Source organism: Humulus lupulus, chromosome 6 (genome assembly GCF_963169125.1).
Source record: "Humulus lupulus chromosome 6, drHumLupu1.1, whole genome shotgun sequence".
Classification (NCBI taxonomy): domain Eukaryota; kingdom Viridiplantae; phylum Streptophyta; class Magnoliopsida; order Rosales; family Cannabaceae; genus Humulus; species Humulus lupulus.
Window position 1 is genome coordinate 223,428,507 of NC_084798.1, and position 20,642 is coordinate 223,449,148.

A 20,642-nucleotide genomic window follows, 5' to 3' on the forward strand; every position below is an offset into this window, starting at 1 on the left:
TGAGGATAGTTTGTTCGTATTGATAAAATTTCATTAATCAAATTTGTTTAAGGTACCAAATATGTAAAATTTTAAATTATAGGGTACTAAATAAACAATATTATCAATAACATGGGGTACTAAGTCTGTTTTTTGATAAAACACAATATACCAAATAGTTGTTTAGTTAACCTTATATCTTTTAGTTTGACTTATTGCTAAAATGGTATCTTAATTAATTAGATATTTGCTTATCAATTTATAGTATTTTTATTATTTATATATTCAAACTGAAGTTTAATTCACCATTGAAGTACTATACATGTGTGTTTTTTTGATTAAATGTGATACCAGATAACAAATAAGTGATCAATAAAGAAGAAAGAGGCACTGATGATGAGTCTGCCGAACTACTACTACTACTTGTTTGTTAATGTTATTATGATTGGATCATTATTATTAATGACAATAATGTCCACACTAGCTTCACTTGCAAGACCAGGTTGCCAAGAAAAGTGTGGAAATGTAGATATTCCATACCCTTTCGGAATTGGACCATCCGAATGTTTTCTTGACGAACGATTCGAAATCTCCTGCGACAACAGCTACTCCACGCCTGTTCTCAAACACACTCAGCTACACGTACTTAATATTTCATTAAGTCCTAATTCTCGTGATGATTATCCCGAGTACGATTATTCCCAATGGATTGTGGTGAGAAACCCCATTAGTTTCTTCGATTGCGGAAACAAGACAAGGCAAAAATCAGCAAATTTAACAGGAACCCCGTTTTACTATTCGAGTGACAATGTATTCATTGCAGTAAGTGGTGGTGTCCTTGCCACGTTCAAAACAAGGTCAGGCAATATGCACTTCAAGAATGGATGCTCATCCAATAGTACAACAACTACATCAACTAGTCATAATTTTAGTAACTGCGATGGCGTTGAATGTTGTGCCACTCGCGTCATCAGCTATTATTCTGATGTGGGCGACATGTTCGAAATCTCCATGGATAATGGTTCTTCTGGTACTCCTGCAAATCATAGCCAATGCAAATATGCATTCTTGATAGATTATGATGAAATTGATAAACATAAAACATTTGGTGATCTGGATTATGTTCCCGTCCGGCTAAGTTGGTTCCTTAACAGTACGTATTTTGATGTATTTAAAACACATGATATGCCAACCGAAACTATCAACTTCGATTGTCGAACTTCGACGGAGGACTATGATAATTTATTAGAATCCTCTTCAGATCGGATACATCATTGTTGGTGCAAGTATGGACTTCGAGGGAATCCCTATCTGGTGGGTGGGTGTAATCAAGGTAAACCTCTCCCACAAATATTAATTATAATTGTATATAAATATTAAGCTTTCAATTACTATATATATACTAGCTAGATACAAATAATCTCCACGTCGGTAGTTAGTTTTATTTGTAAAATTTATCAATTATATATATTGTATTATTGTCATATAAATTTTAAATAAATAAACATTATATATAAAAAAAATAACATAAACATATTAAATGAAAAATTAAAACAAAATGTTTATGATTTTTTTAAAATATATAAATATGATATGTTAACATTTTTAAACATTAATGATAATTTTTTTAATAAAAATCAAAATTATGCATTATATATTATTATTATAATAATATTTTATAATATTTAATTTTACATTATTATAAGTATTAAATGTCTAGTTTTATATTAAATATTATTATAATAATAATATTTTATAATATTTGAATTCATATTAATATAATTAGTACAAAATTAGGATTATAAATTATTATCATAATAAAATTTTGTAATATTTAAATTTATATTAATATAATTATTAAATATCTTATATATTCTTATAATAATGATATTTAATAACATTTGAACTTGAATTTAAATTTATTTTAATATAATTATTTTATATATAGTCTTATATCAAATATAATAATAATGATATATTTTATAATATTTAAATTTATATTAATATAATTAATAAATATTTATTTTTCGTTTATTTTAAAAATATATTTGATTAAATATTTAAAATATTAAATTAAAATTAACAAAATAAACAATTAAAACCAATAATTTATGCACTTTTTAATTAGTCAGGACTTATTATTAGTTACAGTAATCTTTTTTATAGTCTATATATATGAAAATAAATAATTAATAAATTTTATATTAACTAAAAAAATTATGTGCTATTTAATTCTCTCAGATATGAATGAATGCATTGATGGAATAGCGTTTTGCTATGGAGGCTCTACTTGCGTGAACACTTTCGGGGACTCTCACTGTAGTTATAAACGCAGGGCCATCTTTATAGGTATGTCTAATATATAAATATATATATTTATATTTATATTTATAATTTTCTTTGTGTGTATGTGTGATTATCTATTCATCATAAAATAATATTTTGTAGTGGTTAATTAATTTAAAACATAGTAAAAATTCATAATAGTAGTGCATCTAGGAATTCATTCCACCAAAAATAAAAATCAATAATAATATATATTGGAAATATATAATTGAACAAAATTTAAAAATTACACACATATATACTAATTAAATAATAAAATAATGTAATTGGGATAACTATTCTACTATTAGAACTCATCTATCCACCTACTTTCATTTTCACAAAAAAATCTTATACTTTTAATTTTGTGAGTAAAAGAACTTCATTATATTATATTTTTTTATTAATATTTGAATAAAACTAGAAGTGAAAATATCTTTTAAATTTATCAATTTTTAAGAAATTATAGCACATTTTCAAAAGAAATAATCACATCTTAACTGCTAGGTAACTGAGATTATCAAAAAAACATAATAGGATGTATTTTTAATGCAAAAGAAAAAAACTTAGGAATCTAAGTGCAACGTGTTGAGAAATTATATATTTTTACTGCTAATATCCATATATTTTAATCAATCATATTTTTAATAAAAATTTATAAATACATTTTATATCTATCGCAAATTTTAATTAAACAAATTGAGGCTATTTTGTCATAATAGATAATAAGAAAGTTTGCACCAAAACTACCCTAAAGTTTGAGGTTTGTACACATCATAGACTCAGTCTTTTTTTTTAACAGTGAAAAATACCAGAAATTGGTCTAGTCACCACATAACGGAGATCAATATGCAGAGAGTGGCGAAATTACTATTATACTAACTTTGGGTATTTTTCCTGCTAAAAAAAAGATTGGATTTATGCCGCGTACAATCCTCAAACTTTGGATAGTTTTGTCGCAAATATTCCTAAATAATATTTTTATCAAATTAGTAAAAAAAACACAATTTTAACAATCATTGTTCAAAAAGATCAAATGTTTGATAAATTTCAATTTATATATTATAAAACTTATATCAAAAAATTAAAGTTTAGAAGAAGAGAAATAATAATATTAAAAAATCAGTTTAATTTATGCTTATTTAAAATTACAAACTAATTAAGAATAAGTTTTTAAAAAATTCCATATTTCTATAAATGAATGATTATGTTTATTTATTCATACATGATAAACAGGTGTGGGGAGTCCTCTTGGATTATTAGTTCTACTTTTTAGTACATGGAGACTATACATATTCATAAAGAAAAGAAAAGAAATTAAACGCAAGAAAGCATTTTTCAAACGAAATGGTGGCCTTTTGTTGGAACAACAGATACACTCAAGTGAAAACAATGTCGAGCAAACAAAGTTGTTCAAGTCAAAAGAGTTGGAGAAGGCAACTAATAATTTCAATATAGACAGAGTTCTTGGGCAAGGAGGCCAAGGCACTGTGTACAAAGGAATGTTGGAAGATGGAAAGATTGTTGCTGTAAAGAAGTCTAAAATAATTGATGAAGCCAAACTCTCTGAATTCATCAATGAAGTTGTCATTCTTACACAAATCAATCATAGAAATGTTGTCAGGCTATTGGGATGTTGTCTGGAGACAGATGTTCCACTTCTAGTTTATGAATTCATCCCAAACGGAACACTTTCTGAGTATATTCATGACAAAAATGCAGAGTTTCCTTTCACATGGAACATGAGATTACGAATTGCAACTGAAGTTGCAGGAGCTCTTTCATACTTACACTCAGCAGCTTCTTTTCCAATTTATCATCGAGATGTCAAGTCTACGAACATACTCCTTGATGAAAAATTGAGAGCAAAAGTAGCAGACTTTGGTACATCAAGAACTATCTCCTTAGAGCAAACTCACCTGACCACTTTAGTTTATGGCACATTTGGCTATCTAGATCCAGAATACTTTCAGTCTAGCCAATTCACAGATAAGAGTGATGTTTATAGTTTTGGAGTGGTTCTTGTCGAGCTCTTGACCGGACAAAAAGCAATATCTGCAACAAGGTCAGAGGAGGAAGGAAGAAGTTTGGCAACATATTTCATGATGACGATGGAGGAAAAGAGCAGTAGTCTGTTCGACATTCTTGATGGTCAAGTTCTCAAAGATGCGCCAAAAGAAGAGATCTTAATTGTTGTTGATCTTGCAAAGAGATGCTTACATTTGAATGGAAGGAATCGACCTACCATGAAAGAAGTAGCAAAGGAGCTAGAGAGGATTCAAGGCATTGATAATAAAGATTCCAATGGTATTCAACATAATTATGAAGATTTAGCATATGCACAACCTGAAATTGCAGACTACTCTTGGAATGTTTCCACATCGTCAACAGGGTTAGCTTTTGATAGTGCTGCTACTAGCTTCTCGTTGCATCAAGAATTACCATTGTTGTAAGGGTGAACAAATAGTAATATCCTTTTTGTACGTAGAACTCTTCACTTATTTTTTTCTATCTCGAATTTAGAGATCAATTATATATTGTGGTTTACTTTATTGGTTAATATTGTTAACTTTGGTTTCATCTGATTGTATAAGCATTCAATGCTTGGTACTTTTACTATGTAATATAATATAGTAGTATTCGTGTTTTTGTATGGTTTTGGCCTTTTTATTTTTCCAATTAGTTCTTTTTATATGAATTTTTATTTCCTAGGTGAGAATGATGGTGAACATCATATTCACACAAATATACATTTCAATCTCCTTATCGATACTTGATCTCTTCTGGTACGAAACACAGCATTTCTTTATTCTTAATATATTTTTTCGTCTAAATGTATAATTTATTTATTAAAAGAAAAATCAATGTGGATTGGTTCTTCTTGAGCCCTTGATTGGACAAAAAGCAATATCTACAACAAGGGTTAAAAGAAGGTAGATGTTTGACGACATATTACACAATGACAATGGAGGAAAAAATTAGATAATTTATTACAACACAAATTTAAACAATATAACATGCATTATTGACTACTGAAGAAAAATATAGTATTAAAATATATTGTAATACTTTATCTAGTCTCGTGCTATTCTTTATCACCACTCTCTCACAACCTCATTCCAATGTACAAATATCTTATCTGATCAATCAATGTTCTCTGGTACGTCTTCTTCGATCAAGCTTTTTCTAGTTGATCTCCATGAACGAAAATGTGGTAAGTTTCTTTAACAACAAAGGCCCTTGTAACATGAAGCACCATCCAGGAAGGAAAATTGACCTTGCATTTTTTTTTTCAATTTATAACGTTTCAAGTTCCACAATGAGGAATTGAATAAATCACATTAGCTAAACAAGAAGAAGAAAAACAAAGGCCGAGCATTATGCGTTTAAGAAACAAATTTTTCTTATGACAAAATAAGAAGGAACTCGTGAACAGAAACACCAACCAAAAGGGCAGGCATCAGCACAAATTTGTGCGGTAAGCTAGATTGTCTTGGCAACTTTAGGCAGAGATTTAAGAAGAGCGGGTGATGGCTTCCTCAGAGTGTGAATGAGAAGGATCATCAGTGACATTAGTGTCAAAGCCCCAGCTTGATGAGCACTGCCCAGGGAAACTGGCACGTATGACAAAAGGGTAGATATCCCCAAGGTAACCTGCAATGATTACAAGGGGAGTCATGTTCAAGGGGAAGAACCAAGTTTCGATCTTTAAAATCAGAAGAACATTAATAGAAATTGAGTTATCGAAACATATGTACCTGAAGACCAGCCATGCCAACATTGCTTCCAATCAAATATCGAACTGCAGGATGAAGATCCACCTTCCTCGTTAACCACCATAATGAGCCGATTGAAACTAAAGTGGATGAGTATAGGTTCACACGGATTTCAGGAAACTACTGGTCGTGCGGAGTTTGAGCCATTGAGCTCGTAGTTCAATGGATTAAAATATATTTTTCTGAATTTGAGATCTCGTGAATACCTCTATGAATCAAAATTCAATGACAGACTGAACCTAAATCATGCTAAGGAATTCTCTCATTAATACACAGTAAAGAAACACCACAGGAAAATTACCTGTACCATCGAGGTATTCTCAAAGAAGTTGCGAATAAGTGGCTTCATTTCTAGAACATCCTCAGGTATCCATGTGTCGCCCATCTTCGGAAAAGTATTGTAGGCATGTCCCTGGAAATTCACAAAATCATTATCATGATATGCTACTAGCAAAAAACAAAAAAAATTGCATACTACCTACTAATTAATTTGTAAAAAATTATGAGCAACACAATAACAGTTGAAGTTACATACAGCATCATTTCCTGCAACAAATGCTCCAGAGACAGCAGTAATGCCGACGAGTAAGCTGACAGGAAGAGCAAGTCTCTTTACTTTTGCAGCCCCCTTAACCCAGGACATTGATTCTGCAGGTGGTTCAGGCATTACCACCGAGAGACCTGTCCAAAGAAGGCCGCTGTATATAACAAATGCCGAAGTGAGATGAGCTGCAAGCCGATACGGGCTTACTCTAGGCTGTGCATATTCAGTTGGCGGTTCCTATTTGAAAAAAGAGAGATTATTTAAAAGCACAAACCGCAACATTTTTTATTTCAAATTTGCAAAAACACTTAATATAAGGTGTCCTACCTCTAAACCACTTTTAACCATCCACCATCCAATCAGACCCTGCCCAGCACCAAGGGCAAAAAGAGTAGAGAGTTTCAGTCCAAGTCGTACGGTAATATATCCCTTTCGAAGAAAATATGAAAATGGCAAAGCAAACATGATACCAAGAGCTCTTCCCCACATACGATGAGCATATTCCATCCAGTATATAAATTTGAAATCATCAATACTCATTCCTCGATTAACCCTGCAAAAACCATCATCCATAAATTAAAAAAAATATTAATAATATTATAGCAAATGCCATAAAATAATCCTTGTCCAAACTCCAAAAGAGTTCACCTCAAAACCGTTAAAAACTAGAAAGTTAAGCATCACAAACCATTAGCAATGCTACAAATACATGTACTGTTCTTTTCTTTCACTGACCGCTTATATTCAGGGGACAGCTTGTACTTCTCGAATTCCTGTAACCATTCCTCATCAGATAGAGGCGGGAGCCCACCACTGAACTTCCAATCAGTAATCGAAAGACCAGATCTTGTTAGTCGTGTAACACCTCCAAGTACGACCATACTAAACACCCAAGCAGCAGAGCCAAAGAGCCATATCCCAACCATTTTCTGAGCATGAGGTCCTCCATTTACAAGTAGCTTCAGTCCTTCATTACTTTTTGCATTAAGAGAGTGCACGGTGGAAACATTTCTCAAAGATGGCACATACTGACCCTGAATTGCATTATAAACTTGTTACACAAGTATTACATTTAAATTACATGAACATGATACATGAATTGTGTTCCAATTCCCAAGTGAAACTGAGTTAGAACAAGGACTTTCATTACATTTAATTGTCATGGAATACAGGGTCGCCATAAGAAACACATAATATCAAAAGCAAAAATATGCAAATATCATCTTTCATGAAAGTACAAGTGAGACCCTCAAAGGTTCGACTTTTCTTCTTTTGTGGTTACTTCCCACTATCAAATTAGCAATTTAGAATATAATAGCTGAATATGTAGCTAAGTACTTAGATACGCAAAAACATATATATCTGATACTTGCAAGAAATAAATTTTAAAGCAGAGAATGAGCTCGAAATGACATTTATGAAACCAATGAATTTTTGCAAGTTGAAATTTTTAAACTTTAATCTTGGGTTACTGCTAGCTGATGCAGTAAGAAGTAATGATGCTCAACTAAAATATAAAAATATCTACATATAACCTTAAATGTAAGAGCACATACTTATATGAAGCAAAGAACAGAAAATTTAGAAAACGAAATAAAAAGAAAGACAGCAGACAAGGAACCAGCCATTTAAGTCCTAAGAACCAATATTTATTTATATATATATACATACTTATATCATAGCACAAAAGTTAAGAAAAAAATTGTTTCCTGATATCCCAAGCTATGATTTTTAAAATATCTACAACTGCAATAACAGTTTACAGAACTCACAATCAAATCTATGACTACTATGAAAATGCTTTATGGATTACATACATATAAAAAATGAGAAAGTTGTCATTTTGGGTCTCTCGAAATGGCATTTAATGAAGTTGAAGCTAACCAATTCAGCTCAAAGTGTTTGAAGTTGGTTCAAGTTTCCATATAACAAAATTTAGCAAAGTACAATCTCTTAGTTCTAAAGATAAAGATAGAAGAACCTTAGGGGAAGATCGGAAGTCATGCAGAATTCTCCGTACGATTCCAGTGGAGAAAAATCTAGATGTCTCCTCCCTTGCAACTCTAGACGAAGATGATGTTGCTTGGGTGAGGTGGTTGTAGAGAGCCTTACGGTTACTCTTCACCAACAAAAATGGTGATAATCGGCTCCGGAACATCTCTCTTTCTTTCTGTCTCAATACCAATGCCAATGTGTGAGGGTTTTACTAGCCCATATAGGGTTTTAGCATCTACTAACTTTTTTTAACAATAAAATGTATTTCTTTGGAAACTAGTAAAATAATTATATCATAAACCATTTTCAAATCACAACTGAGATTCTACTTGCAAGCAACTACAACTGTGGTGTGGTTGGTATAGTTGTTAAAAGTTGAAACATATACAAGAGAAAGATGAAAGTTATTCAATCTAATGATGGTTGTTGAGACATTAGCTTTAGCCATACTATGGTTAATTAAGTACAACAAAACCTTGCGCATACTACTAATGATACATGACCCCTTAACTCAATCTTTAGTTTCTAATAACATTGAACAACGAAACATGAAGCAATTTGTCGTCACTGTAACCAATTCTATACACACACATTTTATCAAACACTACACATACCAACTACAACACATACATTTTATCGAATATAGTCTATCTATCTATATAGATACATATACATATAACAACTACCATAATATTGAATACACAAAGCTATATAATGGAGACAAGTTGAGCCTGCTTCGAGAGAGAAATGAAAAGGAGAGATTTTTACATTGTGGTAGCTGAGTTGAGTTGAGGAGCGGAGAGTTGGTGCGTGAGGTGTAAGGAGGTCGACGATGACCGTGGGTGTAGCGTAGCCGCTGGTCGGGGCGGCGCGTTGATGAACAACGATGGAGGAGCATTGAGCTTGAGGTGATCTCGGAAGATTAAAAGAGGTAAGAAGAAGAAGAGCGGTCTACTAAATCTTTTGTGTTATTTATCTTTTCATCTTGATTTCATCTCATTTTTTATCGTTTACTTGACTCCGTGTCGTTGACCAATTCGACGGTCACCATAAAGTACTAAATAAAAGAATGACATTTTTATATAGAACCATATTTGTATATATATATAATGGAGAAAACAAAAAGGATGAAATAAACTATATCAAATGAAGTCGTGTAACACTAAACAAAAAAAGACAAAAGCAATATAATAAATAAAAATGACAAGGTACAATTACATTTGATTATATAATGGAAAAAAAATTAGCAGCTTATTTATTTATATATAATAGTAAAAGATATTACTATTTAATATGACTAATAATAATTTAAGTTGACTAATTATTATTATTAGTTCTTTGCACATATCAAAGTTACTGACCATATATTTTTATATATAATATATTTGTGAGTGTTATGGAGGTTAGGGATTTTGTCATATTTTATGTATAAAATAAATATTTTTCTTAATTATATATAGTTGTTCTAAATACAAGAATTATTTGCTTCAATTAAATAAATTGAAATGAGCCAGAGATATTTTCTTTGAGAATTTATTTTAAAGTGTTCAATGAACTTAGAACTCGTACATGTGTCCCAGTCTACTAAAAAAATTTAAATAATAAACTATAAAAAATAAGGTACAATCAGAAAGAGATAAGCCAAATTGTAGTTATTTTAATTTGTATTTATATTTGTATTCCTTCAAAAATATATATATTACTATTTGCAAGTTGATGGCGAGGCTGGCATGGCTCTGCCCCGCTTACGCAAAAAAAAAAGTGAAGCCATCTTCCTTTCGTTATAGCAATGACTCACTAACCCAAAAAAAAAAAAGAATGACATCTAAAATTATCTATGCATATATATACTAGTGAATGGCTTGAGCTTAAGGCACCAGCAATCCGTTAACGTTATTACTTTTTCTTTAATATTTTATTTTTTGTCAGAAGACTAAAAATAATTTTAAAATAAATAAATAGATAAATATATTTTTATTTTGAATTCTTGTAAGTGAAGAAATTAAATAATAATATAAATAAATAGTTCATAATTAATAAAAAAAAATTATTAGGCTTGAAAATTGAATTGACTGTGTTACTTATTGAATTTAAGATATTATTATTATGTATTTTGCCACTCCTCTGATTTTATGATACACATACAATAATATACATATCCAGCAAAAATAGTTAATACATATACATAGTTTTAATAATATAAAAATAATTAAATTAAAAGAAAAAGAAAACAGTAACAGGTAAATAAAATGAATGATCACATTTGCCTTAAAAAAATAATCATAAAATACTATTTCTTCTTTATTATTTTCAAAATAATTCTATAAAGTTATAATATATTTGTTTATAATTAATATGAAACTAATATTTTTTTTACAAATAGTATGATTTTAATTAAAATATTCCTAATTAAAATTACGTTTGGTGGATATCTTTTTATAATTTTGCTAGATATTGTAATATGATATTTTTAAAAATATAAAATATGATAGTAAATAATTAAATAACATATATCATTCCATAATGTTAATTTTTTTTAAAAATTATGACATATAGAGTACAAATTTTATTTATTAAATTTCAAAAGAAAATATTATAAAAAAATAATATGATATTTTGTAAAAAATATAATATGATATTAACTAATATATATCATATTATAATAATGTTAATATTTATTTAAATGATGAAAATAGAACACATTTTAATTACTTAATTTTAAAAAAATACTATTAAAAAATAAATCTCAATACAAAATAATAGAAGATAGGGAATAAAAATAATAATGAAAAATAGAAATATTCGAATAAATTTTAGTGAGTAATTAATTTAAGAAAAAACCAAAGTATACAATAATAGTATAAAAAATTTACGTGATGGATGATGATTCTCTAGAAGGAAAAAAAAAATTAGACAAAACAAAAAAAAGGTAACAAAAAATATAACAAGTAAATAATATTAATAATAAAATATAAGTGCCAAATTTTTATTTATCTAGTAAAAGATAAAATAATGTAATACATAGTGTCTATACGTGTGATAAATTTAGGATTAAAGAAATATAAAAACAAATTGAAAGGAAAAAACAAAATGAGAAAAAAATAAAAAAGAAGGATGACCGTATATGTGATCCACACACCAGCATAGTATGACTCGAGCAACAAGCCTATCAATATGTGTAACTTTCACATGCATTAAACCACGTTGCCTTTGTATATATTAATATTCAATAAATGATGATAGCCTTTTATTATATTACAATATAAATGTAATGGACTTAATATAATATAATCATACATATTAAATATATATATATATAGATATTATATTGTATATTATGCATATATAACTACGAATGAACATCATATAATTAGTGTATATTATATATATATATATAAATATATATATTGTTTAATAGAAAAAACAAATTAAGAAAAAAAACAAAAAAGAAAAATGACCCCGTATATACTTAATACAATATAATGTATATTGTGCATATATAATTACGAATAACATGATATAATCAGTTTATATTATGTATATACTATTTAACAAAAAAAAAAGAGTCAAAATAATATAATACATAGTGTGTAGATGTGTGATGATTTATAGGATTAAAGAAATAAAAACTTGGCAAAACAAAAATAAAGTAACAAAAAAATATAACAAGTAATACATTAATAATAAAATATAAAATAAGAAAAAAACAAAAAAAAATTGAAATATACAAAAAAAAAAATTGAAAGAAAAAAAGCAAAACAAGAATAAAAAAAAAAAAGGATGACTAAAGGCATCCGTGCATATATATATAGTACAGATATATATATTTATATATATATATATATTGGGTTAATTAGTTGAAGAAAAAGAAAACAAGAACGTCTTTAAAAATATTAAGTGTATTTTGGAAAATTATTTGCTTTTTAATTAACTAAAATTGTTCCGCCAAACAAAAAACTAAAATGGTGGGAATAGTTGTCGTTTTTACCATTAATAGTTGTCGTTTTTGTCGTACGCCAACGACAGCTCGCAGATACACCAATCAATGACCAAACCATGCAAATGATATGTTTATAAAAAACGACAATATCAAAGAGCTCACTCACGCACTGTCGAAGCTACTAGCTGAGAGCCAACAATGGCGTCCTCCGCTGTCAGGCCTGGCTCATCCTCCATCCTCAGCCGGACTCTCTCCCCTTCTCTTTCTTATACCTCATTCTCGATTTTCCTTCGCTTAGCTTCGGTGTTAGCTCAGTTGATGTTCCTGTCCGGTTCCAGATTTCCGGGTCAAGTTACTCGCCGCCGAACGACCCAGCTCCGAACTGAAGCAACCGCCTGCCTAAGGAGACTATCCTTCTAGATGACTGTGATACGATCACTGGCTTATAGTAATGGAGTTAGCCAATGACCCCAAACTACCTGGGGATGAAATGGTCAATTCTTATGTCAAAACCCTTGCCACTGTTCTTGGGAGGTACTGAGCTAACTCGTTTGATTGTTAAAGGGGTTTGAGAAAAGTTTCAATCTTTTTTAATGGGTTTTAGTGATTTTGTGTTTTAGTGAGAAGGAGGCAAAGAGGAAGATATACTCTGTTTCCGCTACTACATATACAGATTTTGGTGCTTTAATTTCAGGGTAGCTTTCTATCAAAGTAAAAGGAATAGTTTTATTATTACTTTAAATTTTGAATTTTTGTTGTCGAGTACTCATTTGTTTTAGAGATGTTATTGTTTTAATAAGATTTTAATTGTCTGTTGTTATGCATATTAATGAATATTATAGATAAATTTGCAGCAAGTAAAATTTAATGGTAAATTTTCTGATGAATATTCTCTTCGTTATTTTGATCCGATCGTATTATGCCCACACCAAAATGATGACAGGAGTGATTTTTACCTAAAAAAATGTTTACTTGCTGATTTGAATGCAATAATTTTACGTTACTATGGTGATTTTTGGTTTCTTTTTAGTTGAATCTATTCATGATGTTGTAAGATAAAAAATAATGTATATAATATTTAAATAAACGCAATATGATAAATACAATATTTATATTTATTAAATTAAAAATACATAAATATTATAATTATAAATAATGCAATATAAATAACTTATAATATATATAACAATATTATAATTATAATTATAAATAATACAATATAAATAACTTATAATATATATAACAATATTATAATTATAAATAATACAATATAAATAATTTATAAATGGCAATATTATAATTATAAATAACACAATATAAATAATTATAATATAAATAACAATATTATAATTATAAATAACATAATATAAATAATTATAATATAAATAGCAATTATAATTAAGTTAGACAATAATTATAAAGAACAAAATAAAAGTTGAGGCCTGTGTAACACACAGTTTCCTTAAAACAGATTCGTCGCCTCTACGAAGTTTCGACGTCGATCTCCCAGGATACAACGGTGAACGATAAGTAACTCAATTAATTCGCCGAACCAAATATACCCGAACTCTATCACACTAGAACAAATCTAAGAACTATAAAGAGTAGAAAGGAAAAAACAATATTGAAAATATATATATCTTAATCTTCAATGGAATACAAATATATATGAATATAAATTTTTGGTGTAATTTAAACTAAGACCTATGATCTCTATATATAGGCTATTCTTGAGAGGCATAACCACTCACAAAAAATGTGGGACAAACCCCAATTGTTTTTTCATTAAAAAATATCCAACAATCCCTCACATGAATGAAAAAACTGACTCAAGAAAAACCAACAAAAGAAATAGACCTAGGTGATAGAGTTCAACGGTAGAAACCTGCATAGGATAGGTAGGTGTTACCCTTTGAACCTTCCCTTGTGTAAGAATATTTACTTTACTGGCTGATCAGTAGACGCGATGTCTTTGAACTGTTCTGCCGTTCGTGTAAACGATGATATACCACACACAGGAATCTTTCCTGACATATATTGGTTCTCAAGATTATGTTCGTTTTGGCCCTGAACATTTCCCTGGTTCTGCAAGAGATATTCTAGGAATTGAGCCCTTATTCAATCCCTATAGAAGCGGCCCATCTTCTCTCTCACATAGGTGATTTTCTTAATTAAGAGTAACCCGTATTACTCTGCTCGACATTTCGACGCATAAGAAATCATTAAAAGCATAGCTTAACCTTTTCCTTACGGTTATCACTGTTTCATCATAAGAATGGACAATGAGGATAACCCCCATAGTGATCCAACATAGTCTTTACAGTTTTAGTTGTCCCTTTGAACCTAGATCTTGGGATCTCCAGTCAACTAGGTAGGGTGTCTACTGTATTGACTTTATTCATTCATGGGCTTTAGACCCATTCCCCTCGATGATTTTTCAACCAACTCTCTATTTAACCCTTTGGTTAGCGGATCCGCAATATTATCCTTTTGTAACGCCCTACTTCCTTAGAGCCGTTACTAAGTGAGTTTTAAGACAAAACAGTGCAATGAACTCGCTAACCGAGGTTTTGAAGCAAAAGTGTGACTAATAAAAGTTAAGGCTATAATCTTTGAAAATGCGTTGACTCAATAAAAACTTCTAGTATTAAACAATTGGGATCCCAAAATAAGGTTTGAAAACTATTTACATCTTGAAATAAGTTTACAGTTGATCAGTTACAAAATCATAGATTATTACAGCCATTTTCAAATAAACCCCCAACCAAAGCAGTCGGGCAGGCCAAACATGTATGCGTCGCTTCACGCTCTCCGTACTCATGGTTGGTTGACTCAGTCATTGCCCTACCTGCAACACGGAGCACCCGTGAGCCGAAGCCCAGCAAGAAAACTCATGCATAACATAACATATGCAATTCATACAGTTTATCATAACAGATAATCCACATACAAACAAGTCAACCATTAGACTAAACAAACACGGCCATGCCGCCCCCGAAGCCTTACCGAAGCCTGGGGTCTCGGTCCTCACCGCAAGGATCTCACACATATCCTCTGGGTCCCGGGCCCTGCCCTGACCATAAGCATCCCATGTGCTTAGTGTTACTTCCGGCTCCGCTGCCGTACCCGGCCTACGCCGCACTTTGCCCTTGCCGTTCATTTCATTATAATCATATATATAGCATAAATCAAGCAACATTCAAACAAATGCCAACTTATTTAAATCTGCACCCTAACATGTAATGCAATATAGGGCCATGCCCGGCAATCATCAACATGCAATATAGGGCCATGCCCGGCAATCACACTATGGGCCCACACCCTATCCTACGGGTGTTATAGTTTTCTTACCTGTATTCCGAGCCTCCTGATGCACTAAAGTCGCGAGCACGGTCCTCTAGCACGAGCCTCACCAACAACCTAGTCACAACACACAAGAAACATCCCTCAATACTAATCAACCCAAAACCACTTCCCGGGACCAATCCCGCACTCTCGGGACCTCTAATTCCCTAAAAAAAAACATTGGAACCATCCCCCGAGTCCCCGGGTAAAAGCCCTAAAAACCAGAATTTTAGCCTGCCAAAATGGCCTAGGGCCGCGGCACTCCCCTCAAAGGCCGCGGCGCCCAGCGACCTACCCCTCTCCTGATGCAACCTCGTGCCGCGGCGCCCAAGAACAGGGTCGCGGCGCTCATACGCGAACCCAGATTTTCTGGGTTTTCTCTTGCGTTTTTCCCGAACTTAAACCCCTCCAAATCATCCCAACAATAACCTAAGCCCCAAAACCCATTTCAAACTTCAAATAAACCATACATCAACCCATAAACATCATAACCCAACTCAATAACACAATCAAATCCCCAAAATCCACATCCTTGATTTAAATTTCAGAAAAATAAAAACTCGAAGTTCAAACTTAAACCATGCTCAAATTCCTTAACCCATAACAGAATCAAGCCTTAAATTGCTTAGAATCCATACCTTGAATGAAGAATCCAACCCTATGCTTCCTTGATCCATCCCCTAAGTCTTTTAATTTCAGCTCCATCACTCCTCTTCTTCTTCTTCTCCTTCTTCATGCCCTAGGTCTCCTTCTAGCTTTTCCTTTCTTAATTTTAAACAAAACCTCCAAAATGCATAAATGCCAAACCGTTCACCCCATATAACCCAGCTGAAATTTGTCTATTACCCTTGCCAAAAGACCACATTACCCCTCCTTGCCTATCCTTTCCCAACTAAACCTCAAGGGCTTACTTGTCATTTCCTATCCATTACAATTCTACCATTTTACCATCAAAACCTGTTACTCTCTATGGTTACTAACAGTCACACAAGTTACCAAATTACCAGTCACCAAAATCTCTCAAGAACTAAGTTACAAAATCCCCGAATTACCCCTAGGCTCCTCCCGAGCCGAGTATAGAAATCCCGTCGTGACTCTTAAGTTAATTTTCTCTCTAGGACCGTCTCGGCACGTGCATCACCATACTAACACCACTCTCACGTGGTACAAATTCACAGAATACAATTATCACATATCAATACAGTTATGCCCAACATGGCCAAAATTACAATTACGCCCTTCTAACACGATCCGGGCCTACATGCATACTAGTAAACATAACCATGCATCTCAGTTAAACAAATAGCCAAATAACATGCTTTAAATCATAACCATGCATTTAACTCATTAAAATCAAACATGAATTCCATTATGCCCTCCAGGCACACTAATCAAGGTCCTTAAGCCTTATTAGCGATTTTGGGTCGTTACACCTTTGACTTCACATAGTCAATAGAGATAACTCCAGTTGAGAGTAGTTGTTTAATGGTATTGTGTCTACGACGTATATGTCTAGACTTACCATTATACATATTATTATGCACCCTACCAATTGCAGATTGAATATCGCAATGTAAGCCAATAGCTGGCACTGGTTTAGACCATTTTGGAATATCTTCTAAAAATTGACGAAGCCATTCAGCTTCTTCCCCACACTTGTCTAAGGCAATAAACTCATATTCCATCATGGATCTAGTTATTACCGTTTGTTTAGAAGATTTCCATGATACAGCTGCACCACCGAGTGTGAACACATATCCACTCGTAGATTTTGAATCTTTCATATCAGATATCCAATTAGCATCACAATACCCTTCAAGTACTGCTGGATATTTAGTATAGTGCAGCCCATAGCTACGAGTAAATCATAAGTACCTAAGTACTCTTGTTATTCCTTTCCAGTGGTCATACCCTGGATTACTCGTGTATCTACTCAATTTGCTAACTGCGTAGGCTATATCAGGTCTTGTACAACTCATTAAGTACATTAGACTTCCAATAATTCTAGAGTACTCTACCTGAGAAACACTCTCCCCTTTAGATCTGGTATATGAATGTACCTGCGAACCTGGATTTCGAGGAAACCCCTATATTATGAACGGGTGTCAAGGTAAACCTCCACTCCATCGATCATATTCTTTTCTCACTCGTATGTACACTTATTTTTTTGACACATTTTTAACATAAAGATTGTTAATGAATTCCATTAGTTAGGACTTATTATTAGTTCTATTAATTTTATTTTTATAGTCTATATATGATAATAAATACATAAAATATAATTAGTTTTATTTCAAATATATATTAACAAAAAAATTATTTACAAATTAATTGTCAGATATTGATGAATGCAATGAGAAAATCTCGAGATGTTCTGAAGACAGTACTTGCGTGAATACTTTCGGAAGCCATCGGTGTAGTTATAAACGCAAGTTTATTTTTATAGGTATGTCTTTATATACGATGTGCATTTATTTATTTATATGACTGTTGTTATTTGTCATCTTAACTATCTGGCATTACATGGAGTCCTATGATTGGTTAGCGATATCCTATAAAAAAATATTTAATGCGCCAATTACAGTATGACACTTTCCTGTGGTGTTAAGAACCAATAATGTCTCTTAACAATTTCTCTATTTATATATATAATGGAACAAAACTTTTAAAAATTATATATTAATTAAATAATAAAATAATTCAATGGGTAGCTATTACACCACTAGACCTCAACTATATATATCCAATCTCATTACTTATATCAAATTACTAGTTAGCGACAATTTTTTAATCACTACTAATTAATTATTTGTCATTGAAAAGTTATATTTATATGAGAAATATGTGAAAATGACATCTTTTTTTAAGTGATATTGCATTTTGACCTACTTTTGATAATTTTTGCAAAATAGTCTCTGTCTAAAATTCGACCAGTTGTCTAAATTTTTCGACCAGTTGTCAACACTATTGGTGAATATCGTTGTAGTTACAAGAGCAAATTTATCTTTATAGGTATGTCTTTATTATATACAATGCATATTTATGTATGTATGCCTGGTTACCAATTCATTCATAAAATAATATTTATAATGCATGCACGGTTAATTAACTAATTCTATAAAAATACGAAAAAATCATTACCAATAGTGGTACATCTAGGAATTCATTTCAACAAAAGTAAAAACAAATAATAATCATATTGGATATAATAATATATATTAGAACAAAATTTTAAATATTTATTTGTACAATTTAAATAATACAAATATATATTTTTGATAAATTATAAATTTATTTTCAAATAAGGGAAATATTGTTAAAAATTACCTATAAAGTTTTGAAATTGGAATAATTGGAATTTTTCCATTTTTTTACTCGAACATTACGACAATAAAATAGAGACATTTAATATGCATCCCTTTTTAAGTGACACAATAGAAATTTCACGTCACAACTCTACAAAGCAATGTGTGTATGTGGGTCATCCCATAGAGTAAACTTGTTGATATGAATGAAGATTAAATAAACAAAAATACAAAGAAATGCGTGTAGAAAGTATCACATATTTCATATTTCTATAAATGTATGTTTATTTATTTATACATGTTAAACAGGTGTAGGAGCTGGGTTTCCTCCTGGAGCATTAATTCTAGTTTTAGGCCTGTGGAGATTACACAATTTCAGAAAGAAAAGAAAAGCAGTTCAACAGAAGAAAGCATTTTTCAAAGGTCTTTTGTTGGAACAACAAATGCAAACAAGTGAAAACAATGTTGAACAAACCAAGTTGTTTGATTTAAAAGAGTTAGAGAAGGCAACTAATCATTTTAGTATGGATAGAATTCTTTGCCAAGGAGGTCAAGGAACTGTGTACAAAGGAATGTTGGAAGATGGAAAGATTGTTGCTATAAAGAAGTCTAAAATAATTGATGAAGCCAAACTTTCTCAATTCATTAATGAGGTTGTCATTCTTACGCAAATCAATCATAGAAATGTTGTTAAGTTATTGGGATGTTGTTTGGAGACAGATCTTCCACTTCTAGTTTATGAATTCATACCAAACGGGACACTTTCTGAGTTTATTCATAAGAGAAATATGGAGTTTCCTTTTACATGGAGCATGCGATTGCGAATTGCAACTAAAGTTGCAGGAGCTCTTTCATACTTACATTCAGGGGCTTCTTTTCCAATTTATCATCGAGATGTTAAGTCTACAAACATACTCCTAGATGAAATGAGAGCAAAAGTTGCAGATTTTGGTACATAAAGAACTATTTCCTTAGAGCAAACTCACTTGACCACTTTAGTTTATGGCACATTTGGTTATCTAGATCCAGAATATTTTCAATTAAGCCAATTTACAGATAAGAGTGATGTTTATAGTTTTGGAGTGATTCTTGTCGAGCTCTTGACTGGACAAAAAGTAATATCTGCAACAAGGTCTGAAGAAGGAAAAAGTTTGGCGACATATTTCAAAATGACAATGATGGAAAACAATCTTTTTGACATTCTTGATGGTCAAGTTCTCAAAGATGCGCCAAAAAAAGAGATCATAGTTGTTGCTGATCTTGCACAGAGATGCTTACATTTGAGCGGAAGGAATCGACCTACCATGAAAGAAGTAGCAAAGGAGCTAGAAAGGATACAAGTCATTGATAATAAAGATTCAAAGGGCAGTCGACATAATTATGAAGAGTTAGCGTATGCACAACCTGAAGTTATAGGCTACTCTTGGAATGCT

At 31.3% G+C, this 20,642-nt stretch overlaps 4 protein-coding genes across 4 annotated transcripts in view; 3 read left to right on the top strand and 1 right to left on the bottom strand.

Moving 5' to 3' along the window:
• Positions 1–20,642, top strand: part of LOC133786233 (wall-associated receptor kinase-like 3) — an 80,373-nt gene that overhangs the window by 1,495 nt on the left and 58,236 nt on the right. The window lies entirely within an intron of this gene.
• Positions 451–4,953, top strand: LOC133786229 (wall-associated receptor kinase-like 9). Its single transcript, XM_062225430.1, has 3 exons — positions 451–1,312; positions 2,221–2,328; positions 3,535–4,953. Exons 1-3 carry the CDS (start codon positions 451–453, stop codon positions 4,755–4,757), a joined length of 2,193 nt encoding a protein of 730 aa, XP_062081414.1. The 3' UTR covers positions 4,758–4,953.
• On the bottom strand, positions 5,692–8,884 carry LOC133784554 (cytochrome c oxidase assembly protein COX15-like). Its single transcript, XM_062223849.1, has 7 exons — positions 8,606–8,884; positions 7,360–7,658; positions 6,952–7,177; positions 6,616–6,861; positions 6,382–6,492; positions 6,063–6,200; positions 5,692–5,958 (listed from the first exon to the last, which is right to left on the bottom strand). The coding sequence occupies exons 1-7, from the start codon at positions 8,780–8,782 to the stop codon at positions 5,788–5,790; spliced, it is 1,368 nt and encodes a 455-aa protein (XP_062079833.1). The 5' UTR covers positions 8,783–8,884; the 3' UTR covers positions 5,692–5,787.
• LOC133786230 (putative wall-associated receptor kinase-like 11) lies at positions 13,011–20,625 on the top strand. The gene is made up of 5 exons (XM_062225431.1): positions 13,011–13,093; positions 13,180–13,238; positions 19,519–20,160; positions 20,266–20,549; positions 20,620–20,625. The coding sequence occupies exons 1-5, from the start codon at positions 13,011–13,013 to the stop codon at positions 20,623–20,625; spliced, it is 1,074 nt and encodes a 357-aa protein (XP_062081415.1).